General features: G+C 39.5%; 2 protein-coding genes across 4 annotated transcripts; one reads left to right on the forward strand and one right to left on the reverse strand.

Moving 5' to 3' along the window:
- Positions 1-4057: 4057 nt before the first annotated feature.
- POU1F1 (POU class 1 homeobox 1) lies at positions 4058-13673 on the forward strand. Of its 3 annotated transcripts, none has more exons than XM_005422369.2 (7): positions 4058-4311; positions 6656-6661; positions 7003-7068; positions 9076-9321; positions 11402-11566; positions 12142-12202; positions 13419-13632. In XM_005422369.2, the coding sequence occupies exons 1-7, from the start codon at positions 4170-4172 to the stop codon at positions 13630-13632; spliced, it is 900 nt and encodes a 299-aa protein (XP_005422426.1). In that variant the 5' UTR covers positions 4058-4169. The 3 variants fall into 3 exon arrangements, with proteins under 3 accessions (XP_005422426.1, XP_005422425.1, XP_005422424.1); XM_005422367.1 differs by lacking the exon at positions 6656-6661 and adding an exon at positions 7967-8080 and having other exon boundaries at positions 4170-4311; positions 13419-13673; XM_005422368.2 differs by lacking the exon at positions 6656-6661 and having other exon boundaries at positions 6919-7068.
- Positions 13674-17060: 3387 nt separating this feature from the next.
- Positions 17061-25533, reverse strand: CHMP2B (charged multivesicular body protein 2B). The gene is made up of 5 exons (XM_014307572.1): positions 25447-25533; positions 22351-22545; positions 20011-20113; positions 18986-19092; positions 17061-18862 (listed from the first exon to the last, which is right to left on the reverse strand). The coding sequence occupies exons 2-5, from the start codon at positions 22525-22527 to the stop codon at positions 18749-18751; spliced, it is 501 nt and encodes a 166-aa protein (XP_014163047.1). The 5' UTR covers positions 22528-22545; positions 25447-25533; the 3' UTR covers positions 17061-18748.
- Positions 25534-27606: the final 2073 nt, after the last annotated feature.

The following is a 27606-nucleotide window of genomic DNA, read 5'->3' on the forward strand; positions in this document are numbered from 1 at the left end:
GTAGCTCTTATAGCTAAGTTTAACCGTATTTTTTGATGGGAGCTGCTGCCCTGGCTCAGGTTGTTGTCTGAGAGCCGTGGGAACACCACCTTTCCCTGCAGATAACAGATCATGTCTGTGCTGCACGTTCAGGGGGCTCTTTTCTGCAGAGGTGATCTAAAGTTAAGGACAGGTGGCTCAGAGAAACAACTAATCTTGCATTCTTTCTGGTCTTTATCAAGTAGTCCCACTCGGTCTAAATCAGGCTTTAAGGCTTTTGTTTGCTCTAATGCAATTGCACATGTGTTTTACTCAGACTCCAGTGAGCCAGACTTTGGCAGCAAGACTGGATAAGCTTTCTATAGGTTTTTAAAAGCAAATTGCATTGTGCTGCTCCCTGGGAAAGTGTCTTCCTTGAAAATATTTAATCCACCCTCCTTCCTCCCATCAGTTGTGAATGAAACTATCCGTGGCATACACTGAGAGTTTGTGACTCAGTTTGTGTCTTACCTAAGAAAGAAGATTTATTTTTTACCCTGTGCACAGTGTTATGCACTTAGAGATGTATTTTTCATTTACAGTGTGGGAAGTAAACCCCCTTTGTGGGGATTTCAATGACATGAGCATGGTCATTCCAGCTCAAGGACTTTTTGCACAGGAAAAACAAGGGGAAGAATTGGGTAAACCTGCAGAAATGTGCAAATCTCTAGAGCAGTTTTATAGTTTTTACCCAAGCCAGTGAAAAATAACCATGAAATTATAGAGTTAAAACATGGGAATTTCAGTATTCTGAAGAAAGTGAAATGTGACACAAATATTTACACACAAGTACATTGTACAAAAGTGTATGGGGTGACAGGATGCAAATTGCAGTGTTATAGGGTTGAAGATCACCCTCTCCATGTGCAGTGAAGGCAAAAACGAAGCTCTTCCCAAAGAACCACAAGTTGATACATTATTGGGATAGATAGACAGACAGGCAGACATCAACACACACTTCTCTCCAGAGTGTAAATGTGTTAGTGAGTGACTGTTTCAGTGGGATACATTTCAGCGGCAGGACTGTCATAGTGATTAGGCTTGTAGAGATTTCCACCTCTGCAAGCTCTTTATTTGTAGAAGCCTTGAAGCTTTCAATTTATCTACAAAAGGGCTTGGAGACCTGGGAAAAGGGATGAATGAATCAAAGGTGCTGCCAAGACTTGCACTGTGCCAAATTTTCTTTGTAATTTTGTGGTTCTTGGCAAAGGTGAGGCTGGAAGTCCATGTTGACCGCATGGAATCATCTCTTGGGAAGAGAAATGCTGTGCTCCTGGGGAGGAAAATGATAGTGTTTCCCTTTCCAGACCTGAGATCTTACACTGGGATGCTATTTCTGAGCTAAGAAAACCAGACTAAAACAGACAGTTTCATGCCACTAAAACAGACAGTTTCATGCTCCCTTAAAAACCCTCAGTGGGTTTTTGATGACTTTCTTCATTATTTTGGGATTCAATCAGAAGAGATTTATGGGGCAAAGAATCAGTCTACTGACATTGGAATAAGGATTGGAGTTCAACCTAAGGAAAGACATTAAAGGTAAGCTCAGAATTATCCAATAAATCTTCATTTCCCCCCATCCTCCTTTTAGAACTAATTGCCCCCCAGAAGGCCAGCTTAACTGGGGTTTCAGCATGAAGCAGATAGGATTGTGACATTTACCAGCATCATGGCACCATCCAAATGGAGAATGGGGTCTGGGTTTTAAGGCAGAAAACTCCCTTTTTGAACTTTTGGGAGCACTTGTTAAGTGTAGAGAAGGAATTAACTCTTTAGTCAGTGGCCTGAAATTCCTGCCAGAAGTCTTCAGCTGAACTGTGTTCTGTGAAGCAGAGACTTAAAACTGAGCAAGAAATCACAATATAGGGTAACTTTGGGTCAGGCAATCTGCAGCCTTAGCACGGTATCCATGGAGGGTGGTAACAAAGCTTTATCAGAGGTGCTACTTGTATTAGAAACAAGCTCTGATGAATGTGAAATTTTTCCAATACCTAGCATTGGTAACAATCCAGCTTTCCAGGATCCTCAAAAATAATGCAAAAAACAATTTATTTCAAACTGAATGCAACTAAAGAAACTTGGTCATAATCAAAATGAACAATAGTGAAGTTATTAGCAAGAAGTAGGTGATATAACACAAACATGCAAAATTAGAATTTTTTTTTATTCAGCACCATAAAACACTATAATGGACATGAAAAAACCTCATTTGAGGTGGTGTCTGGAATGCTGTCACAGAACACCTTTATACTGCACTCTGAAGGAAAGCTCAGTGCCTTGTCACTCCTGACGGAATTTACTTTCCCAATCCCAATCAGTTCTGGGTTTTGTGGTGAGCAACATCCATGAGCCCACAACCACCCCCTCTAATGAACTCCATAGGTCTGGAAAGCTTGAGCACCTGGGCAAAGCTGGGTAAGCTTCTCCTGACCTGGGCAAGAAAGGGAAATCTGGAATGAACTCCATCCTGGAGGACAGGCTGCAACTTCTTTGTGTCTAGACACGAGTTTCCAGTGAAACTGTAACTTTTCTGTTTACTGAATCACTATCTACAGCGATACCTGTTGGGATTTAAGAGAAAAAAAATGTCAAAGACAGGTATGTAAAGTTATTCTTTTTCTCTCATGGCTTCAAAACTCTGGTATATGGAGGGGGCCCCCTATTAGATTTATTATGCCCCTTGGTGTATAATAAGGGAGAAAAGGAGGTGAAAAAAACTAATTTTTGAATATGAATCCACAGACATTAGGATGCATTGAGCCAAGCCCAAAATAATGCAGATGGGGTTCATTTGATGACAGTATCTTCCATAATATTGCAATAATTATTTTAATGTTTCTTGTATATTTTGCAATCTGAAAGTGCCTGTAGAAGTAGTAGATAACCACTGTGAAAGACACGTGCATTTTGCCTTTTGCAGTAATTCTGAAATTTCTTCACAATCTTAGCCACCGCCTTTCCCAAAACCCATTTAAAGGATTCTGCAGAATGGCTCAATGCAATGCCACTTTTCTGCAGAAACACATGAAAAATGGTGCAATTACAAGTATGATTGCTCCCATTTCATGTATCTGAAGCTGGTGTTGTCAAAATTCTAGTTCAGACATTTAACCCAGATTGGAATATGAAACACACAAAATATATTTTCATCTTCACATAAAATATGACCAAACATCTTTGATAACAGAAACCAAACCAACCCTGCTTTTATTGCATCTACATAGAATATGTGACTGTGGTGTACTGCAGAATTTTCATCATTTTTAGGGTAACTTATATGCTCTCTATCATGTTCCAAAATTATTCCAGTCTTATGTCAAAAAATCACTTTTCTGCTTTGAGTAAGGATCTTGATTTTACTTAGGATCTTGAGGAGAAGACTTCAGATGCTGCAATAGTATAAACCAGTAAGAGGAGTTGTGAATGAGTTTTAGGGGACACCATGAACTCTGTCAAGAGCTTATCTTAGACAAACAATTAACACATCATGCTTATGGAAAGCTATCTGTTAAAAAACTTCCTTCTGGCTACAGCTGCTTCATATTACATAACTCTGATTTTATACTGGTATAGGTCAAGACAAATGAGCACTGTGCAACTGCTGGGAATTAGGTTAGTTCAGATTATTTTGCCATAGGTTCTTGACTCTTGCAGACTTCTGTTTGAGCTCTCAGACAGGTTGCCTTCCAGACAATTGCCTGGATGAGATTTTGGAGGCAGGTGTTAACTGTGGAAACCTACTTGGTATTAAACTCACTTGTCTGTTCCCTCTGACTTTGGAGACGATACTTTAATTTTTTTTGTGGTCATTGTCCTCCACAAAAGACCTAATTGAAAATATCTGTCAAATCATGTCTCTGGTTTCCCTCTTCTTCCCCCGCCCCTCCATTAATTGGACACGTATTGTGTTTGTGTGGGAAGGAAGGAGGCTCTGTACCAGGGTAGCAATATTGCTGGGAAAAGAACATTAAAATGGATAAAGGGATTTCCTAGTGGTATAAATACCTGCACACGACCTCCCTGTGCTCTGGAGCCCTCCTCTGTGTGTATATCCAGGTAAAATCCTGGAACAGAGTTTGAGGTGCCATTAATCCTGCAGGATCTGCTCTGGTAGAACACGGGACACGCAGCTCTCTTGCCTCTAGGAGGGTATGAGCTGCCAAGCATTTGCATCCTCAGACACCTTTGTGCCCTTGAATTCTGACTCTTCTCCCTCCCTGCCTCTGATAATGCATCACAGCGCTGCAGAGTGCCTGCAGGTCTCCAACCACACCACCAATGTTGTGTCTACAGGTACTTTTTGAAAATACTCTTGCTCTCATTTGTAATTTTTGGGTGATAGATGAGTTCATTGAGTTCTCAGTGTTTAAAGTGTTCAGTGTCAGTGTAATGTATGATTGGGACTATGCCAAAGTAGAAGCAATTTCACAAAATTCTGCATATGAGTGAATCAGGAAAAGCACAAATGTTCGTGTTTTAGCTAAATACCTAATTTTCTTTAAGTTTGTAACAAGATTAGACTCAAATATGCTGCCAACTTAGAACAGGTTCAAACACTGTCTTTGGTATTACTACAGTCTTCAAAATGACAACTGTCATGTAAATTAATTGAAAGGTTGTTTATTATGTAACCATAATTTAAAATATTATAAACTACCTTAAATAGGAAATACATTTAAAAGGCCTCAAGTGTAAATATAGCTTGGGGGAGTTTTAAACAAGGGAAAACATTGCTTTGCAAGGCATGTTGCAAACTGAATCAAGACTAAGATTTAAGTGTGATGCTCAAAATGCATAGTAGAAACCTTGCCGTTATATTTGAATCTTGTATGTTTGTGTATATAATCCAATTAGATGCATTTAAATATTAGGACTATTTAATCACTAAATATCTGAGCCAAAGAGAGTTTTCTTGCAGTGTTAATACTGCAGAAGTGGGATTCTGGAATACAGGAATTGTTGATAGAAAGCCTTCAGGGAAAGAAAAAGAAATAGTTGATTTATTTGAAATTGCATTAATATTAGAATTTCATTTGGAGTCTTAACAAGAAAGCAGATTTTTCCTGAAAAAAAAATTGGTAATAAAGCATTTTAATGAAAAGAAAAAGCATGTATGTAGTGAAAATGGATTATAAGTAACAGAAAACAGGATCATCTTATACATTAAGCAAGAGGCTCAAAATATCCCAATACAGCTGTGGGTTAGCAACAGTGGCAGGGAATAGAAGAATTTAAATTTTGTATGAGGCCAAATTTATGTATCTGTATGACAGCAGTATTTTCTAGATTCATCTGACTTGCAATGGAAAGGACACGATGAGGGCTGGCCCAAAGCATCTGCTCGCCTGCCACAGGTTCAGGTTTTTGGTATTTTGTATCTGCCACCCAAGGACAAATGCCACTGCAGTCAGTGGAAATTTTCATTGTAGAACCACATCCAGAAGATGATCCTGTGAAAAAACCACCCTGGGAAAGAAGAAACAGAGGGTGGTAACTATAATGAGTCAAGATTTACAAATTTCATACATAGATTAAGGAATTGTCATAAAAAGTGCCACTTTGAGCACATATGAGGAGAATTTGTGTACAATATAATGGTGAAAGCATTTTGAATAACAACTTATTTTAAATGTCAGAAGTTTTAGAAATGGATGTAACAATTCTTCATCACAAGAAAGGTGAAAATATTTCTGTTCAAATACTATGCTGTGTCATTCAGCTGATGTTCTGCAGTATCCTCAACGCTTTAACTGCTATTATTTAATTTAAATAGCATCATCTTTGCTATTTAATTTTAAATCATTATTAGCAAATCAAAAATTGTATTTTCATGCATAAAAGTTAAACTATGTGGATTATGAAATAGTGGAAAAATACAACATATAAAGGCTCAGATCTTGACAGAAAATTTGAATTGCTGTACATGCATTACAGTTATTAACGCAATCTTTATTTTCCCTGCATCTACATTAGTATAAGCGTGTTTGTCTTAGTAGACTTTATATCTGTGCAAGTATATTTAAACAGTACAAGAAGTCTTTACTGTTATGATTACTGTTTTAAAATCCAAATACTCTAATCCCTAATTAAATAGACTGTTTTGAACAACAGGAATGTGTTCTTTAAAATGTGGTCTTACATATCTGAATGTTGATGCGCATTAATTTTTAATATTCTGTTTTATTGCCGTTGTTAGAGGGGGCAGTACATGCATTTTTATTCCTACTTATACATGAGAAATAGCCATATCCCTATATTGCATTCAGCAAAAAATGGTCTCATTCTTCAGGCACTGGCTATTACTGAGCACAGATCTGAAATACCCCTGTGAAAACACAAGAGATAAATTAACAGTGTGTTTGTCGGTGCTGGTGATGGAAAATGTTTATTTAGGCCTGACTTCAGAATAATCCAGAATTTACCATCTTGTTTCTCTACCACCTCGCCAAAGCACTCTGAAATGCTTTTTGTTGCTTGGCACTCAAGAAATTGTGATTTTTGGACACATCAAAGCAAATGTCCCAGGCCTTCATTTGCTGTGGGGTTTGCTTGACAGTGAAGGCAATTTCCTGGGACCCTAGAATTAGTTTTTGTGTGAGATTGAATGAATCAGCATGTGGAAGTTGAGTGAGGAGAGGAACAGGTCTCCTCAAGAGTCCAATGCTTCCCCTGCTCAGCAGTTTATGCCCACAGATTATACCAAAATCAACTCGTCAAGGGACAGCACAACAATTCCTAGCCCTGCCTCAGAGGATGTCCCACTATTTCTAGTGGCAGTTCTCCTGTTAACCTGATGGCTGTGACCCTGTGTTAAACACTCACAGAGAAGCTACAACTGCACAGAAGGCACTGCCTGCCTCACACTTCGAGGCTGTGTCTTGAATCTTGAATTCTTATGAGTCCCATCTGTTTTCTCTTTGCTCCCAACTTGTGCGTGTCCGTGCGTTGGCTTTGCCGCGACGACGCTGGGACACCCTTGGCCAGGCCTGCACTACTCCGTGCCCTCCTGTCACTATGGGAATCAACCTTCCACCTACGGGGTGATGGCAGGTAAGGGGTCAAACCTCAGGTGGGTGAGCTGTCAGAGTGTGGATCTTAGCCTGTTGTCATTTAGAGGGACCAATCCAAGACAATCGTTTAAAGATGAGATTTGGATTGAGGCACTAGAAAAAGGGTTAGGAAATCAGTGCCCAGAGCTCCCCAAACCTCTGCATCTCTTGAGAAATCACTCTCAATGTATCTTATGTCTCCCTACAAGGCTGGGAAAGCCCTGCTCTTTTTGCTCGCCTCCGGCCACTTCTCCTGGTGATTATCACTTTTTGAGGGGCCAGAAGTGACATACACAACACCCCTGTGTATGACCAGTACCTGGGCTGATAAAGCCCTGGCTGAAGCTATAAAATAAAATGATGGCATAATGAAAGGATAGGTGAATTCAGCAGGCAGATCAGCCATGTGATCATGGATTTTTACACTCATGAATGCATCCTGCTCATTCTTCCCTGTCCCAAGCTCAGTAAGAGTGAGGCACTTTTGTTCTGTGCAAATTTAAGGAGCAGTCAATGAGATAATGACAAGAACCAAGTTAACAGAACTCCCAGGAAATAACTGGGACTTGGAAATAATCTGAAATCAAACTCAGAATTTTACTTTATTTAAGAATTAGGGAAAAGCTAGAGTAAATCAGCATAGACTAATATGTCTGCATAGGGACAAAGTGTAGGCTTCCTTCTTGGTATGCAAATTTCCCAATTCTTGTATTTCAGTGCATTTCTGTGTCTTTTGAAAACATTCCTGGCATTGTCCAGGTCCCTGGGGAAAGTTAATAAGTAATAATAAATTATATTGCTCAGAAAATAGTTTTTTTTAATTTCAAAATAAATACATTTTTATTCTTCTCCTTTCTTTCTTTTTCTTATTTTCATCTTTTTTTTCTTTATTTTCTTAGGCATCAAGCCTGCAACTCCAGAGATGCTCTCAGCAAGTCTCTCCCAGACTCGTATCTTACAGACCTGCAGCATGCCTCACCCCAATGTGGTAAATGGTGTCAGCACCTTGCAAAGCAAGTCCACCTCTTTTAAAGTATTTTTCATTATTTTTTGAGATTTTTTTTTGTGGTTATCCTGTGTGAAGTGTATTAAATAGTTCTATGGGGTTAGAACGTTCAACTCTGATGGGAGTAATTGGGGTAGTGAAGAAAAACCTAGCTCTAATAAATGGAGGCAGCAGTGGGAGGTTAATGAAGTTCCGAGTTCTTCTACACGGTTTTGTGTAGTTTAGAAAATTGGGAAAGATGACCTGAGAACCTGGAATTTACTGTCTGCTCCAGATACACTGAGGAGTGTTACTATTTCTCCAATAATTCCCCCATTCCTCCCTCAGGTCAGAGACTTTTTATCTCTATGTACAATATCTAGGTAAAAATCAGCCTTCACTCTTAACAGCATCTCCTTGTTAAGTCTGACATTTGGGAACAAAAGGTAGTGAAAAATAGTTTTGTTTTATCCTTGAGCAATTTCTTTTTCGAAGGATCATTCTGAATGAGTTCTGGTTTTTTGTTGGTTTTTTTTTTTCTTTGAGCTCTTACCTGTGTACTTTCCTCCAAGAAATTCTGTGCTGCGGCTAAGCCAAGATAGTATCTTGTCTGAGCATCAAATGGCATCTAGATGGAAGTATTCTTTGTACCAGAAAATAGAGACTGGGAAATTTTAAGTGTCTCAAAATGACACAGATCCATCAATTTTGTTGCGCCACTTAAGTCCAGCTTAGAGCATTGATTTTTATTTGTGTAAGTTTAGGCCATTTTCCTCTTATTTAAGCACTTCACAGTTTGCTAAGTGATAGGATGGCTGTGGCTGGTGAAAGGGGCTGTTGATAGACTTCCACGTGCTGGGACAAAAAGGAGAAAACACATCCTAGGAAACTCTGACTCCTGGATTCTCTCACATGTATTATATAATTAAAATTGCAGGCAGGGATGACGAGGTGGTGAGGGCAGGTTTTTTCTGTGCAGCAGCAGAGAACCAGTGCCATGAGCTCTCTCTTTGGCGTTCCCAGGTGGCCTGACCCCCTGCCTGTACAAGTTCCCGGAGCACGCTCTGGGTGCCAGCTCCTGTGCCCTGGGCCATGGCTTCACTGCCCTGCCCCAGCCGCTGCTCACGGACGAGCCCGTGGCCACGGAGTTCAAGCAGGAGTTCCGCAGGAAGAGCAAGCCCGCGGAGGAGCCCGTGGACATGGACTCCCCGGAAATCAGGGAGCTGGAGAAATTCGCCAACGAGTTCAAGCTGCGGAGAATCAAGCTGGGTATGTGCTTCATGTCCACGGAAAAAAGGCTGGAAGAGTCCAGTGAAAGCCCAATTGTTTTTGAGTGTTGTATGTTCTGGCCTCTGCTGTTGTCTGAGCATAACTCTAATCCTGCCTTGGCCTCCTCCATTCCTAGAAGACTTCCATGGAGTTAATGAACATCTGCTTTTAGTTTGCGGAAAGGGACTTTAAACGTTCCTGCCCTTAAATTATTTGTGTTAAATGCAGAGAAAATTTTTTATGTTCAATAAATTACATTCAGTGCCAGGTGCAATATTTTGCACAGCTCCAAATTATCTGCAACTTAGGGCAGATAGCCCTTATCAGGAAAATTAACCCACAAACACCAGAGGTTTATGTCCAAAAAGGAGACAGAGGAGTCCTTTTACTTTATTTGAATAAAGGGAGAGGCCATGGGGCATTCCCCTGGCATCTCTCAAATTTTTGGAGGATGCAGCCTCCCTTTTTATCCCAGTTTCCCTGCTGCATTTCCCTTCTCTCTTTCCCCATTGGCTGAGGTACTTGAGAGGTACAGACTCCCTGATACACCTGACACCAAAGATTTCCCTCTAATGTATAACCCTCCCTTTTCATTTTTAATTCCTATGGAATTTAGGTGTTTTTCTTCTCCATTGTTTCTTTCATCTTTCAATGCCTAATTTTGTTTATCAGAAAACCTAAAGTTTATCTGTAAAAGCAAATATCTTTCTCCATTCATCAATCAGTGGAATCCTTCCCATAGTTTCTTTTATCTCCCAGTGCTAGTTTTATCTTCCAGCAGACCCACAGCTTGTTTGTAAAGACAAATCCACTATTCCTCTCACCCTCATAACCATCTAACCTCCCATACCCAGTCTTTTCCCCACAGACTGTTTAATCTGATGGTCTGTTGTCATTTCAGTATGCGCTGAGTGACATCCACGGGAAATCCTTCACACCTGTAGGAAGCTTCTCTTCCTGGTTTATTTTTTTGTGCCACGACACAGTTGGAAAGTAATTGATATCTTTGTTGCTGTGAAATAACTACTGAGGACAAAGGTGGGCTTTGCCTTGTTGTTCTTGGTATTATCACTTATAACATTGCATCAGAATTATAGGCAATCCTTTTATTTTATAAATCTAAAAAATTATAAGGTTATATAAAATAATAACTATATAAAATTCTAAGGTTATATGGGGTATGTGTGTGCTATCTCAACAGTATGCTCCATTTGTAGTTTAAACTGAAATAAAATAAATTAGGGCTTAAAAAATTATTGCAAACTGTCCAATTTCCCTGTATATCTTGTATTTAATGTCAGCCACAGTGGTGGAAAGTGTTTGCCAGGCCACACATAGTTAATCACTGCATCTTCATCCGGAATTTTTGAGGGAACAAAACTTCCTTTGGTGTAAGCAAATCACATGGAGCCTGTAGAATGGGACAAATGGGACAAAATGCAATATGCACAGGAAAAATAATCCGAGTTTGAGCTTTACAAGACAAAACAGGTTGTGGGTCTGAGAGGCACAGGGTTAGTGCAGTCAAAAAGGAGGTTAAAAGGTGCCTCACGGGACATTGAGTGCCTAAAGAGATCCTGCCTTGTCCTGGCACCAAAGCAGAACAGAAGGATTATGATATGGAGGATTATTAGTCCTTCAGCCATGGCAGATCCACATTCAGAGAAATGAGCAGGGAGCTGTTGGTGCAAAGTCAGAGTCTGCATGGAAACTGCAGCATTTCTCTGATGACTTCAGCTTGGATGTTGCAACAAATAACAAGAGACCAGAAGTGCCTCTAGGGATTTTTGCTCTTGCATCATCTACAGAAAGTCACAGTATGTCTGGATCCTTCTCAAATCCCTAATCCTGGAGTGTGAAACTCCACTAAATCAGTGTCACACTGCACAGGAGCCACCAGGAGACTGAGAAGGGCTCTGAGTGGGCTCAGCTGGCCACAGAGACCTCTGCAGGAAGCTTAGCCTGAAGGCACTGCAGCACGCACTGACCACGAGAGCCAGCAGCAAAGGGCTGAGCATCTCAAGGAAAGGAACCCCCCTAGAAAGCTTCAAAGCTGCTTTTTCCTCATTGTTTCTGGCAGGTTATACACAAACCAACGTCGGAGAGGCCCTGGCTGCTGTGCACGGCTCCGAGTTCAGCCAGACGACGATTTGCCGGTTTGAGAACTTGCAGCTGAGCTTCAAGAATGCCTGCAAGCTGAAATCCATCCTGTCCAAGTGGCTGGAGGAAGCAGAACAAGTGGGAGGTAGGGAACTGAAATCCTCCAAATATTGATTTGCACTTCAAGCAGAATCCCATGTAAATATTTTAGGGCTATTACCGGTCTTCTGCGGACTAAAGATTTTGTTTTACCAGCTTTAAATGCTGAGGTGTGCTTGTGTTAAAGTATAGTTATCTTTTTTTTGGATGAGCATGAAGGGAAAAACTGAAATGCATGGAATGTACAGAATAGCAGAAATATCTCTTGGGCTGCTGGAAGAAATTTCTTCCAGTCCCATCCCAGAAAATCAGTTCCAGTCCTGTAAAGAGCCAGAGTAGGATCTGCAGGACAGCCCATTTAGCAGTGTACAGGGATTTTTCACTAGCAAAGGCCTTTTGCTTCTAACCATTTCTGCCTATAACCATTTATAACTGGAGGTAAAACAATGTACAGTCATCCTAACAATGGAAAGATCCTGTGTGTGATGCTCCTTTTATTCAGTAGCACTTTCTCTTGTGCTTTCTTCTTCCTTCACAGAAAGTGACTATTTTTTGTTTTCCAGTCCCTGTGGAATGTAACTGCCAGCTTTTGTTGTTTGACTGCTGCTTTTTTTAATACAGCTTTGTATAATGAAAAAGTTGGAGTGAATGAACGGAAGAGGAAGCGCAGAACCACCATAAGGTAATAAATATTTAGGTTATTACAGGTTAGAAACAATTTTGGCTAAGATGCTTCTTTTTCTTCTGTCAAAATTGAAGTGCTCTTTTCTATTAACGAATATCTACATCTTGGGCATCTAAAAGTTCCAATATTTGGAAATATTCTAATGAAAAAAACCAGCATGACACTCCAGACCCCAAATTAATTCCAAAGTACTATATTTCACACTTTACTTTTGACTATTAACTTCTCAGGTTTTGAGCAATGATGTTTCTATACTTCTGTATGTGTAGAACATACATGCTATTAATTAGCCAGTTTTGTTAAACATTAGTAAATATTGAAAAACTGACCTGTAAATGAAAGACCAAGAGATGAAATAACTAGAAGTGGAGCAGATATTGTATTTCTGTAGCAAATACCTGCACCTCACTTCCAGAATAATGCATGAAGTGCCCTCTCGTGTCCAAAGAAATTACAGCTACTGCTGAAACTTCTGGATGCCTCCCGGTGGCACACAAGCATGTCACATATGTGTTTTTTTTAGAGTATGTAACAGAAATTGGAAGCAAATTCTATCTGGAAATAAGAAAAAAAATAACAGTATTAAATTATTCTGTTTAGTGAACCACTCAGTTTTGATCACTGCTGACTGAGGAACAGACAAGGGCAGACATTTGGAGAATGGGATGATGGCTAAAACAGCTGGCCATAGTCTCTGTGATTTCTAGGAATACTCTAGTGCTCTCTCTGTAATTAGTGAGATGCAAAACACACAGTGTTTCCCAAATCTAAGTGATAAAGTTCTTCTTCTCAGTAAACCCAAATGATTTGATACAACCAGGTAACACCACTGATGTGCATTTGCTGGGACAGAAGGGCGGTCAGGCTTGTTCCAATTCCTTTGACCCCACTCATAACTAGTTAGTAGCTGTGTCTCCTAGATAGCATCAAGAAGCACAAATATTTTATAATTAACATTGAAATTGCACTGAGCTTGATGCTATTTTTGCCTTTTAATCACCCTTTGCCAAAATTCTGTACAATGTCGCGCTGCTTGTGTCAGCAGAGAACTACAGAGTATTTTTAGTGCTTTGGGTTCCCTTTACATAGAGAAAGATGAAACAAACCAAGTCACTGCCTTCAGTGTTGTTACTTGGTCTTTCTCTTGAACTAGTGGTGAAAGCCTGAATGTACAGAAAAGTTTTTAAAGGTGAAATTTTGCTCCTGTATCCAGCATCGCTGCCAAGGAAGCCCTGGAGAGGCACTTTGGAGAACAAAGTAAGCCATCTTCTCAGGAAATCATGAGGATGGCTGAGGGGCTCAATCTTGAGAAGGAAGTTGTGAGAGTTTGGTTTTGCAACAGAAGACAAAGGGAAAAAAGAGTGAAGACCAGTTTACACCAGAATGCCTTCAGTTCTATTATCAAGGAGCACCACGAATGCCGGTGAAGCTTTTCCACGTACACAGGCGGATTTCTGTTTTGCTTTTTGTAAATATTGTAAATACTGTGGTGTTAAAAAAGAGAAAAATCAGTAAACCACTCATTCCTCCTACATGCTACCAGCAGCTGTAGCATGGGAAGGATTTTGCTGTCATTAATTAAGGCACTGTGAGCTTGTCAGGACAGAGGTGTCACACTGCTCCTGCTGCGTGCTCTGTCTCAGCCCAGCATTTGACTGCCTTGACCCGGTGTCAAGTAGAAGTGGCTTGGATAATGCTTGTTATCAAAGGTAATTCTTGCTAATTTGTTATGTGCCTCCAAGTTTGGTTTGGGTAGGCTTAGCTATAAAAACAGGAATACAATTTATCTGACCTCAAGACTTTGTGCCCTGAAGGGAAGAAAAATAGTTTATCGGGGCTTTTATTACATTGGTCTTTCTCTGCATTGTACTTTCTTCTGATTGAAACCATGTGTGGACTTACTTACACCAGAGATGGTGTGTTAAGCTAAAAAGTATACAAAAGAACAATTTATTGCACTGCACATTCCCCCTCTATTACACCCCACTAATTGAAAATAATCCCTTATTTGTCATCCTCTAGCCTAGAGATAATCGAGGGGAAAAAATACCAGTGCCAGAACTCCACCTATCAGGCAGGCACTGAGAAAACTGAATTAATGACTGTAGTACTCACCAGGGATAGATTATCCAGCCATCTCATCAGCCCTGCTCATTGTTATGGGAATTAGCCCATTACCATATAAGTATTTTGACTATTTTCCCAGGACTGAAATTAAGTGAGTACATGCAAGTAGTACTGGCCAGATGCATTTTATTTTTCCATAAAACAAACCTGATGATTTAGAAAATGTCTATATAATAGGCCCACAGAAAGCCAGAGGAGTTTAATGTCCAAGACCACTTAGAAGCAGCATGTACAAGTTAAGTGCTCACTCTCCAGTGTACATTAAATTATCTCTGATACTTATTACAGTGACCGTAAGCATATTCAACAATGGAAATCAGACTCCTGAATTTCTAAAAAAACCCATATTTTTATGGACGAATGCAGCACTCTAAGCCCTTAACTAAGAAGAAAACTTCAATTTAGTAACTCAAAGGAGACAAACCGTGGCCATGTACTCCCTTCAGGCTACTTTCATCACGTAGCTCATTGCTATAGCAGAAACCAAGGTGCATACTTTTATCCACCACAGGTTACCAGCAGGTCATGAACTTTACAAAAAAAGTTCAGCTGAGAGGATCAGCACTCAGCAAAGGTGGTGGCATGCACTGGTGTACCTTTCATGTGATGTGGTCAAATGTTATGTGTGTTGAAATCACTATCTGGTATATATATAAAACTTTATTTATATTCTAAATTATTTTCTTAATTATAAAAGGCTTCCTAGAAATGCTATCAGCCTATACGTCCCAACCTCCTCGTCCAATAAAGTATTGCTATACTTTTGGCACTCCAGGCAATGGTTTGTATCTCTGTTTTGGTAACACTTTACTCTTTTTTTATCTGTAAGTCATGGTGCAGCGTATTTTAGAATGCTCTAAAAGATAGTTCCAGAGCAGCCTCACTGTAATGTGGGGGTCTCTTGCCCCTCAAAAAGTCTCACAAGTGACAGCTAATTGCAGCAACAGAGTAAAATAAAATTAAAGGTGATACATAACAAAATTGTCTTGCAAAGGAATGACAAAAGGCCAGCTAGGGGAAGCAACCACCATTTAAACCCACCTACCTGCTGCCACAGAAATACAAACAAATTAGAATTATTTAAAGAAGAAAAGCTGGGTGAAATCAATTTCAATGGCTGCAGCTGGAACTTTACCTACAGAAAGTGGCAATTCATTTTTTTTCCTCTAGGACTTGATTGGGGTGGGGGGGAGGACCCAACCTGCATAAAAGGCAGGATTTTCAAGGAGCAGCTCTATAAATCTGCAGGAGTTTAGCTGGCCATTAAACCAAGGTGGGCTGTGCTGTTTTTGAGATATTTGTGGTTTTCTTTTTTCTTGCTCTTGTTTTCCCATGGTAATTTTAGTGTGTTGAAACCACACTAGAGGGCAAAACACGATGTTATCACAACGTTTAAATCTGAGGTTCAGCTGTCTCTGAAGAACTGTGATGCCCTCATGTGAGGGACACAACCCACCAAGCACAGGCCAAGCTGCTGAGCAAAGGTAAGGTGACTCATTTGAAGTTCCTCTCTGCTAGATTTAATGTGTGTGCATTGAATGCTAGAGTCTGCTCAATTATAAACTCTTCTAAAATGCTGATGGAGGCAGGCTGTTCACCTGCCTGCCTAATATAAGAACTAGGAGTAAATACAGGAAGATGGAAAGAAGTTTAAACGAAACAAAGTGGTGTTTTTTAACACGCTTGGGAAAAAACCATCAGCGGACAAAAACGTGGGTGCCAAAAGTTCCTTTGTATGGAGGAGTTCTCAGCTGAGAAAGCCACTTAGAGCTGGTGTGTGTAGAACTTGCACAGGGCTCTGGATGTACTTTATTTTTGAAACAGAGATTGGAAGAGGATTAAGGAAGGAAGCGTCATTGATGCTCATTGTGTTCTCATTGCTCCCCTGGGAATTGCTTCTGGGCACTTGAGGAGTAGAGCTTTGGGTAGAGCCATTTTTAGGTGTGTGCACAACTGTGACATTGCTCCCAGATGAGACTCAGATCGAATTCCTATTTAGGTGTTAGCAAGGATAAAGAAGGGTAAGGATTGAGTGGTTTCACTGTTTTTTTTTTTAAATCACTCAATGTGATTTAAAAAAATCTAAGTTTAATTTTGTTTTAAGTTTGTATCTAAGCAGGGGGTGCATTTTTTTAGACTGATCCAACATACTGACCATAACTGCAGACACATAACAAGTCTACAAACCTACAGCACTTCTCACTCTGCTACCCAATGATTTTTACACAGGTTAGAGCTGCAGGATTGAAAAGGTAACTTGTAACAAACCACAGGATTGATACTGACACCAGCCTTAGTTCAGCAGTCATAACGGCACCAAAAAAGCAATACCTTTCTTCCTGTTCCTCAAAGACCCAGAGGAAAGAATTCATTATGGAATTTAGCCCAATTTTGACAGTGACTAAAAATCAACTGCACACCTCTTTCAGAAAGGACACAAGCCTTGGTGTTCAACCAAACTACAGACAACCACTAACAATTTATCCCTGTGTTCACATTATGATTTCTCTTTCAACACCACAGAGCAGTACTTGGGCATGAGGTTCCAGACAAGGGAATGCAAACTTGAACAAGTCTTTACTGAATATTAAATCAAAGCCCCATGAGCAACTACTATAAATATGATGGTGTTTTATCAAAGCAAGTCAAAGAAATATTTATCAGAGCTCACAAAAAAAGCCCGGTAAGAGACAGATGTGTAAGTCTAACCCTACAGAGGACAAAGTCATTGTGGGATAAAAAGCCTTTTATTAGATTTTTACAAAATAACTTGTAAAAAAAAATCACCCCATATTGGATATATGCAATATATTAACTTACACATTCCTACCCACTACCTTACAGATTCAGTTTTGCGTTATTTCTTTGAAAGAGAAAGAACACCTGCAATTCTAGGCCTAAAACCTGAGAAAGGCTCTCCTATGAGTTCTCTTTGCTGACTTCAGTCCTAAACAGTAGATGGTGCAACAGCAGCACTGAGGTTTCCTGCTACACTTTGCCTAACAGCAAAGTCTCTTTATGAGGTTTGTTCCCCTCCAGTTTTCCTGGTTTTGCTTTTGGGAGGTATTTTGATTTTCTCTTTTTAAAGCCAAGATGATTGTTGTTTCTGTTCAATGAGCAGCACCACTAAATCAACACTGAGAGGTAAATATCTCCAGCAGAGTCAGGGCTGAGGAATATCACACCATCCACAAAGTAATAGCTGGGAACTGCATTCTCATTTTGCCTATTTCCAGCATCAACAGTTCTTATTCCTTAGCACAATGCATACTCCACTTAAAGCTAGAATTGTGTTAATGCAGTTCAGAGACCATAGAAAAACCTTCACAGAACCAGAATGCTTTTATTATAGTGTTTAGACAAGTAGTTATCATTTATGATCCAAAATTGTTCTCAAAACTAATATTTAGATTTAGTTTATCAATGTGATCAGTTGCATCTTAGCAAACAATACAATTATGCAGTTATCTTCCATTAAGAAGTACTCTAAAATATATACAAATGTTGCTTCAGGCAAATGTCCTTTTTTCAAGTGCACAAGTTGCATTTCTGAATGAGTGCATCTCTCCACTTCAGCACTGAGTCCCATCAAGTGTACAGAGAGATCTCACCAAAGCATTTTGTAAAACCATCTTAATTATTAAGGTTACTCACCTTTCAAAGACTCCTTCTGAAAGAAAATCACAAAGGTACAAGATTTATATACATAAAGGCACAGCAATTCTGTTGAAACCAGCTATGTTACAGTACAATAGAGTTCAATCAGTGCCTTTCATGCAACAAATTTCACTAACAAATGTACCTCCTCTTCCATAAGAAAAATTAACTGCACAAGGAGTGTATCCTTTCCTTCTGGTAAGAGGAATAACAAGCTATTATTTCATCAGCTCAAAAGGAATTTTGAAGAAATACATAAACTGCTTTTTCTTTCTGCCTAAATTAGCTAGACATTCAAAGCTATTTCTCATGGAAAAAAAAGTTTCCAACTAAGAGCCAAGGTGAAATTTCATTTGTGCTAAGAGATGACAGACTAAATGTTTCTCTAATGATAGTTTTGTAAAAATGATAAATTTTACATAGGTGCTGTCCTAGGAAGTGGCATGACCAGCCACAGAATAGCCAGTTCTAGAGACAGATCAGGAACAGAGATGGAAGAAAACTTTGAATCCAAAGGACAGATCTGGATTTGGGTGTAAGTGAATTTATTGTTAGAACCACACCCCTGGTCGGTCCACAGTCAAAAAGACTCCATGCAATAGATAAAAAAAAAGTACTTTTCTCTGCAAATTCATCTTCAAGTTGTCATTTCTGAGACTTCAGGGTTCTCCTAGAAATCAGTTGCATTGAAAGAGTATTTGCACTTTGCACACGTGTGCAGGGCTGGGCACCCAGCAGGCAGACTCTGCGCTGGCTCGGTTAATCCACGCCCAAGGCTTTGAGCTGGCGCTCGATCTCCTCGTCCGAGATGGTGGCGGCGCTCGAGGCCGACGCAGAGGGCAAACCTCGGGCAGCTGAGGGAGCTTTGGCCATCTGCAAGGAGAGACAGGTTCAGTCAGAATAATGCACGTTATGACAAGCTGACTTTTAGAATAAACTATGTTTTAAAAATGGAATGCAGGGGAAAAAGCGCAAGCTGTGCAAAAACACACATACCTTGCCAGAGATTTCAATCCCGATCTCGTCGAGCACTTGATTAACAATATCTTGGGTTTCTTCCTCTTCATCAGAAGCATCGAAAATGTCATCCAGAGTATCATTAACTTGGAAGAAAGAAAAAAAAATACAGACTGCATTAAGCAAAAAGGTGACTAACATGACCTAGTACCATCTTTCTACCCTCCCAGAACACAGCAGCAATACCACGGGGTGAGATACCAGCAGAAGGCACCTGGGTGTGAGAGAGGCTTCCTTAGCTCTGCCTTGCAAAGCCTGTGAGCACAGCCAGGGCAACAACAGGGTAAGGCATGGCTGGTTTTTTCATAAAAATGCTCAGTTCCACCAAAACTCAGCTGCTATTTTCTCCCCCCACATTAGATTTTAACATTTCTGCAAAACACGTATAGTTTCATAAAAATCCCTTTCCTCTCCTCTTCCTCCAAGTACATTGCCAAGTTGTAAACTACTCAGATAACTTGCGTGCAGTTGAGGTGTTTCCATCTTGGTTTGAGTCCGTGCTACTTAATATGACCAACAAAGAGGCAGGGATTGGGATGGGGAGAAGACTGTGAGCAACACCAGGAATTAGCTAACAGTGAACACATGCAGGAACAAGGGACTTGCTGGCTCCCCAAAAAGTTTTTTGTGGCTTAATTTAAGAAAAAGGAGACAGAACCATATCATACCACCACGTGCAGAAACCTGAGATTATCAGTATCTAAATTAAGGCAAAATTTCAAGTCTCCCTACCAGTTATACCATCAAGGCCTTGAATGGGTCTCAAACCTTCTTTCCCCCCAGAATGTTCCTTCTAAAAATATGATGAATCTTTTGCAGAACATGGGAAGGAATGGATTCTAGATTTAATACCTAGAGCTTCTAAGAAGTCTAAGGCTCAGCTTTCCTACTCAGACATACATTGTTTTGTTTGCTCTACATTTTTGCTGTCAATCTCATTAACTACAGAAATAAATTTCAAACTGCCAAGAGCAACCAGCTGTCCCCTGCAGTGCAGAACTTACTCATCTCTTCAGTCATGTCCATCTTCATGTTTTCCTTCTGGAAATTCTGCATAGTTTGTAGTGTCTTTTGTGGGTCCATTTTCTTATTAACTGCTTGCATTGTCTATTAATATGGAAAAAACTCTTAAATCATACAATGAGACATTAGTAAATATCAGTGCATTCATTAAGAAAAATGCTTTAATCCAAATTTCACTTTCCTGTTCTCTCTACATCCCATGAGAACATTAAGTAAGTGACAGATCAACAGTACAGCCTGCACTTAGTAAGAAATATTGCTATTTAATGTCCTAATAGACAGACTTTTAAATGTGTGCATCTTTCTTGCACCATGACCCTCCCCTGGCCTTTTATTAGGAAAAATCCAACTGATCTGAATGAAAATAATGGGGAACATTTCCTAACTTGCAGGCTACGCACATTAAAGTAGTAAATGGCTGCAGGTTCTTATTCAGAAAGGACCATTTATTTGAACCACTGCTGGAGGACAGGCCTTAAATTGTTTCTTGATGTTACAATTTAATGGAAAAATTACTTTTCTCTGGAAAGAAAATATCCAAGTGTTGAGGAAGTGCTTGTTTAGGGAGCACTGGTGTGATGGGTGGAGATTCTGCTGTGACAGTGAAATAAACTTCACCCATTTTACTGCCTTTGTGGGCACTGCTATGGGGCACTTCCTTCTTTCCTAAAAAGCAAGTTACTGTGGGATATCAGCTTCTAAATACAGAAATAAGGAATTCAAATGTAAAATTTAACCATCTTTGAGAAGATAGAAGACTTGGTTAATTAAAAGAGATGGTATCAAGCCAGGCTTCACAGAAGGGCTTCTGCCTTCATGTCTGAGTTTGTTCAAGGTAATAATGCATTATGATACGAATGTTAATTGAATTTCAAAGACTGTGCTCATGGTTGCATTATTTGAATTTAAGAAGTTGTTCTGGACTTGGAAGGTGTTGGTATAAATGGATGTCAAAAATATCTGCACTGATAGAGAGTTTACATATCTTCAGAAAATAAGGGTTAGGTGCATGAAAAAATAATCAGGTGACTTAACTGGACTTTACTATGTTCAAAATTAGCAACATATATGCTAAGAAGTATACTGAAAGTATACATATTTGCCTTGTTAAGGCAACTGATCCCACAAATTTTTCACTGAGGGTTTTATGAGATTAACAGTTCTTTTAGCTTTCCGTGTTGATGAGGCAAAATATTCACTTTAAAAGTGATCAAAAGAATTTAAGACCTTTCTCTCCAAAAATGTTACACAAATAGTACATACAATTACCTGCTGTTTAAAAATATTTTTAGATTTTTTTTTTCTACTGACCTAATCTTCATAACTACTCCAGTGACACTTTGGTTTTGAGACGTTTAATCCAAGATCTATCACAGATAAAAACAAGTCACCCATGTAATAATTAAAAAGCAAGACCAACTTGTTCACATGACTGCTGCTGTAAGAATATTGAGTAAGGTGTTGAACCTGATCAGTCAGACAAGTCCAATGTGTAAATTTGCTGCAGAGCCACAGCTCTGTATCACTGGCTGGCTGGAACCTGCCCTCATGCTGTGTCTGAAAGGCACCAGACCACCAAGCCTTTGTGGTAATTCCTTTCTGCACCGAGTTGCATTGCTGTGTTTAACTGGATTTAACTTGGACTGGGATCAAAGCCCAGCTTGGTCTACAGTGATGCATAATAATTCTGCTTCCTGCACCTTGAGCTGAACAGTCCTCCTTATCAAAAGCCAAATCTCTCTTTATCAATTCAGGGAAATAGGGGAAAGTTCACATCTAACCCAGAAAACTGAGATTTTTCACTCTTTTATGAGATGAGATCTGGGAGGAAACTTAATGCAATACTCTTTCCTGAGAGAGCACAGAGAGAATGACAGCAAACTCCAGATTAGATTTTTTTAGGAATTTTAGATCCAAAGCAATAACCTACTTATTTCAAAAGCCGTAAAGCTATTGTGACACAGTGCCTTGATTTCTAGACAAATCATGCCCTACTTTTTCCCAGTAAAAACTGCTTGTGACAATAAATACAGGCAAGGCACTGTAGCAGCGGGGTTTGGGGTTTTTTTTGTGTACTAAAAGAGTTCATTCACTGGCATTAGTTTATTTTTGTCATGTAAACATTTGACAGATGTCTAGCCCAAAAAAGTATGTAGGTGTTATATGGATAGATTGACCAAACAAAAATGTAATAATATAAACCTAAATTATGTTTCCCTACTGTCGCCTCACCACCCCTGTGCAGTTATCCAAAATAACAGAATTTTTGCAACCATATGCTGCATTTGAATATAAAAAAAGAGTATCTGGTGATGCCTTACTTTTGCTGTAGCTGACATAGCTCCTGCCATCTTCATCTGGGAGTTCATGACCTTGGTTTGAGTGGACATGGAAGTGACTTTGGAGCTCACAGCATAGGTTCGGTTCTTCTGCTTCCGCAGCTGCACCAGCTGCTTTGCCAGCACTTTGCAGGCCTCTTTGTTACCAGTCTTAGCCATTTTCTTGATTTCCAGTTCCTGTGAAAAAAGGAGTGAGATAAACTCAACAGAATTTCCATTTGCGCAAAGACTATAATTAAGCCTTACCGCTAATAATTAAATTAAAAATTAACTATCCTCTTGAATCTTTTAAGACATTTAATTTATATAAATAGTTCCTTGCTTTCTTAACAAGGCTGTTCAGCAGAATCAATGTCATGCTCGTATGATTTGACCGCAAGGAAAAAACTCAATGAGACTGAATTATAGTGTGGTAGCACACAGTTCCCCCAAAGACTTCAATTTCTGCATGATGTCACATTCACTTCCATGTGCACATTCAATTCTGTATCTGGATAAGCAGCCACACCTCAAAAAAAGCCCCAAAAAGTGAAGGAATTATGATGTCCAGTCACCTACTGGTGCCACGACTCTAATCAAGTTTGATTTCTTGCAATCAAACAACATCACTCATGTAAGAAATTGAGAGTTCTTTTCAACTTTTTTTCAGCCTCAAGAGAACCTCACAGCCTTTTTGGGGAAGGAGTAGATAAAGTTAGATGACCAATAATGATGTTAGTTAGATGACCAATAAAGTTAGATGATCAATAAGTATAGGCTCTTCACCCTTATAATTTAGCTGGACTTAAATAATAATAAAAATAGCATAATTTAACATGTGCTTATGCTGTAAGAAAGACACTTCTGTCTCAGAAAACCAAACCCCAATCTGTCAATTAAAAGAGAAATAACAATCTGTTTAGCCCAGAGGTACCAGGAAAAAGCCTGGCACAAATAATGTTGTCAGCTGGGATTCTTCAAAGTGTGCCTTCTGATCTGTGACTTGGTAATGTAAAAATTGCAACAACTTTTTCCTCTACAGCCTTTTTAAGCAGGCCTTGCCACAGTGGCTCAGTTTTCTGTACATGTCCATTTGTCCATTTTGATTTTTACCATTAAAAAAAAGCAGCTTTTAAAGACCAGCTTTCTCCTGGATTATTCAGGATAATATGCCTGCTATAGGTATGCAGTTGCTTTACTTTATGTGCACTGGTAATCCAGAACACTGCACTTCTAAGAAGCTATGAAAAGATAAATTCTAGTCCCCAGGACATGCAGAACAGTCACCTTTAAAGGCAGATGTAAACTGGCCCACTGCATTAGCCTGACTACCAGAAAAGTTCACAGTTAAGTTTATTCCAGAGATGGCTCTGGCACAAAATCCCCTCTGCAGATTCACAATTTCTAAAGGGTGTGTCATACACACTATTTTTAATCCAGGAAGGTACAGAATGAAGCAGCATGAGACTGTTCAAACCTTAGAGGCCTGAAATAGAAGTAAAGCTGTGCTCTTTGAATGTAGTTCACAGAAGCCACAAAAATTCCTATAACATCACCAGAATATTATTTCCCTTTTTTTTTGTATCTAAAGTATTGTGAAGGTTGGAGAGATTAGTCTGCACCCCAAATTTTAACAGCAAATGTTTGAAAATAGGGATTTTCTCAGTAAGTTGAAACACCTACATAGCTTTTATAAACTGATTTTTTCAAAGCAAAATACAAACCATTGCTAAATCACTGCAGATAATCCACCTGCAGAAATCAAACCCTATCAATCAAACAGATGATTTTATTCCTAATTAAAAAGAATTTGGGTAAATTGGGTGTACATTATCTGCTTTAGAGAGGTCTGGGGCAAGCTTATTGAAGTCAGTCATGTTCTTCTGGGAAAAAAATCAAAATTTGTACAGTTATATCAGGTTACTGAACTGAAACAGAACTGTCTGCATACATTAAGGTATTTTTAGATGTAGAAATAATATAACTGCATAACTTGGTTTTCTCAGCATATTACCTTAAAATTAAGGGGGAGAAAAAAAGAGAAAGCACACAATGAAATGTTTTGAGATTGACTGATAAGCCCCTGATCCTTCTCCACCTGATCTGACACTGAAAATTAATATTTATTGTCCACTGCTACTCTCATTCCAGCAGCAAGTTTTAACTTTTCCAAAGACATATTTCACTGCTCCTTTCTCCTCCAGAAATCTGAAACCATTTAGTGTGGTAAGTAATCAACACTTCAGCCTGAATAGTCACTAAAATTAAGGTTATTTCCAAATTTGGAATATTTTATACTGGAAAAAATGCCTTATTTATGAGCAACCTATTATATTTTATATGTCCAAGGCTTTCAGAAACAGTTTCTCTGATCTTTTAGTTTATTATTCCCAGCTCTTGGTATTCATGCAACCTGCTGCCACAAACCACCACCTCAATAGCTGCTGGAACAGGCTGGATTTGCACAGCTTTTCCCACAGTCTGAGCATTCTTCATGCATCAAACCCCACCATCTGGCACATCCATTTCTCCTCTTATAGTGCCACACAGGTGCAGCATTCAGCCACTGAGTACTTGAAAGCTCACACATATTAACTTCTGAATACATCTTAATTTAGGCAAACAGTCCTACTATGATCAGCTAATTTTAGGGAAGTTCTATCTGAATGAAAAGAACAACTCTAGGGGTACTCATGACATCCTGTGGTTTTTCAAGTACTCTCTCCCACTGGACAGTCATAGTAACATGTGATAGCACTTCTACTTCTTTTTAATTTTCCACAAGACAAGTGATTTACAACCCTTTTAGAAAAAAAAACCTTCTGAAGGACACAGAATGCTGGGAATTGTAGGGAAAACCCAAAGTGGTTATTTTATCTAAACACATTGTTTCAGGATTTTCCTATGTCAAAGGCTGAGAATCACTTTTAGACGGTAAATATTTTCCAACACAATTTTAACTAAGAAATGAAAAGGGGAAGACAACTGTTCTTAGTATTTCATTATTATGCATTGATTTGTATCTTTAAAATCTTGCAAGTTTTTTATTGTCTGTGTGTGTGTTTTAAAGAGCAAAATAAAGTTCCCTGTCATACTTACCAGTTGTTTTTCCTGTTTTTCAAGTGCTGCTCTATCTCTGCTTATAGCCCTCTGTGTACCTCTTAACTCTCGATTTTGCTCCTTTATTATATCTGGAAAGAAAACATTGATAGCTGGGCAAAGCTTTTCAATACTCCATAAACACCTGCTAAGCACCGTGCAGACATGCAGAGTGAAGTGTCAACATTTCAGATACAGAAAATATTAGCAAAATACAATTTGGTGTATACAACGTCATTGTGTCAGCAGTGTGGGCTATATCCTGTTAAAAACAAAGCTGTTTTACCTTTACCTAGGATGTTACTTTGCACCATAACCACAGCAAGAGCCTTAACCCCACAGTAAGACATCTGTACACACACTTTCCTGCAAGTCCTGCACTAACTCAGCAATATTGAGGTCAGGGCCATCCCACTGCTCTTCCCCCAGCCAGGCCTAACTGAAACAGGTAGGGCAGCTGAAGGAGCCTTGAGTTATGAGATCTCAGATGAGGTGAGGAGCTCCCAGCTCCATAAAACAGTGACAATAATCCCAGCTGCAAGTCCTGCATCCTGCTCTTCTCTGGCCTTACTCTGCTCTGGGGGAGCTTCCTCTCCTCCTCATTTGTGTAGCCCTTCTTCAAGTCAGTCTACAAAGCAACAGTGTTTGAAACTTTTCTATTAGGAAATGCTTAAGAACAGTAAGGTAGGAAAGTGGAGGCCTTTACAACAAATTTCAGTTTACTGACAACTGACATAGCGAGCAAAGCTTGAACGCTGTCTGTCAGGTGAAACCTATAGGAGTTTTGTGCACTGTACTATTAAAAATTATATACTGATAACATCCTCTTATTAAAGCAAGCATTATTTACAGTCTAGGCATCAATCATGCTGGCTGCAACTAACTTTTGACAGGATTTACAGCACGTGCTTGGGTGTGATTCACCCGGGCAAAGGCAGAGCACAACGTCTGCATGTGACTCAGCATCCTCTGACCTCTGCTGAGGGAAGCACTTGTTATGGAAGAGAGATTCATCTACTCCTGTATCTGCACTTTGGGTGGGAGTTTGAAAGGAGCAGACTGTCACATGAACTTTCTTTAGCGCTCATGAAGGATAAATTCTAGAATCACAGGCCACCTTTTTCATTTTTTAAGGTTTGAGGCAATTTTTCTACAAACAGCGAGAAGCCTTGGCATTCTTCATTCCTAAAGCCAGAAATACTGTAAAACATCCATTGCTAGAATTATTTCAACGTCAATAGGTTTGAATCAGAAAAAAATCCCAAACCTTTAGTGGCATTTTAAAGAGAGAATACACATTTTCTCTTCCAACCTTGCTGGAGATTGCCCAGTCCTTGGGCAGAGATATATATATATTAAAAAAAAAACAGCGTGGAAATGACACCTGTTTTTACGATGCTACTACTGCTGTGAGTATTACAGAAAAAGCATCCTTGGGAGATGCAGACTTTTCAGTGGACAGTAACTAAGAACTGAAAGATGGCATGGGATATAACTGCATCCTTCACACTGGCAAAACAGCAGAGAAAAATCATTCTGAAAATGCTACAGGCAAGTAATTTTGAAGGTAGATAAATGTATATTACTTGCACAGCTGCACTTGGTGAAATTGAAAGAAAAAGCTTAATAGCTACATACAAGACTGGCTTTCCTAACTACACTACTTTAAAAAAAATCCTTAGTATAGTGAGCTGGAGAGGTAGGAACTTCAAGGTGACAGCAAACAAGAACAGTACTTAGGAGACAATAAGGGTAAGCACGATGCTTATTTCTGTAGTTTCTGATCTCCCACAGTGGCTTCAACGAAGGATGACAATAAACTGGAAACAACTATCTGCAGTTACAGACTGTTTAATTTGTTTTTAGAAGTGAAGGCCAAGATGAGCACTTGGTTCTTGTTTGTTTTCTGATAACCGAGGAGAATTCCCAGCTACTAGAGCAGTCAGAATAGGACAGGTTATTCTGAGATAAGTCTTATGCCATTAGCCACTCCTGTGTGTCACACTGTCGTCACTCACACACCAGGGCAAGGAGGAAGCATTCCTTAAAACAGGCTGGACAAGAGACATCCGACAGGACTTGACCTGGCTCCTGCAATCCCTCCTTGGTCATGGCAGCTTAATGCCAGCTTCCCCTCTCAGGTGCTGCATCTAAAATGGG

The sequence above is a fragment of the Geospiza fortis genome, unplaced genomic scaffold (genome assembly GCF_000277835.1).
Source record: "Geospiza fortis unplaced genomic scaffold, GeoFor_1.0 scaffold72, whole genome shotgun sequence".
Lineage (NCBI taxonomy): Eukaryota > Metazoa > Chordata > Aves > Passeriformes > Thraupidae > Geospiza > Geospiza fortis.

Coding starts and splice junctions, on each gene's coding strand:
- CHMP2B (XM_014307572.1), bottom strand. CDS start 22,527: ATGGCTAAGACTGGTAACAAAGAGGCCTGCAAAGTGCTGGCAAAGCAG. Junction 19,093..20,010: donor GGACATGACTGAAGAGATGA/GTAAGTTCTGCA, acceptor CTTTCTTCCAAG/TTAATGATACTCTGGATGAC. Junction 18,863..18,985: donor GGATTGAAATCTCTGGCAAG/GTATGTGTGTTT, acceptor CTCTCCTTGCAG/ATGGCCAAAGCTCCCTCAGC.
- POU1F1 (XM_005422367.1), top strand. CDS start 4,170: ATGAGCTGCCAAGCATTTGCATCCTCAGACACCTTTGTGCCCTTGAAT. Junction 4,312..7,002: donor CACCAATGTTGTGTCTACAG/GTACTTTTTGAA, acceptor ACCCTTGGCCAG/GCCTGCACTACTCCGTGCCC. Junction 9,322..11,401: donor GCTGCGGAGAATCAAGCTGG/GTATGTGCTTCA, acceptor TGTTTCTGGCAG/GTTATACACAAACCAACGTC.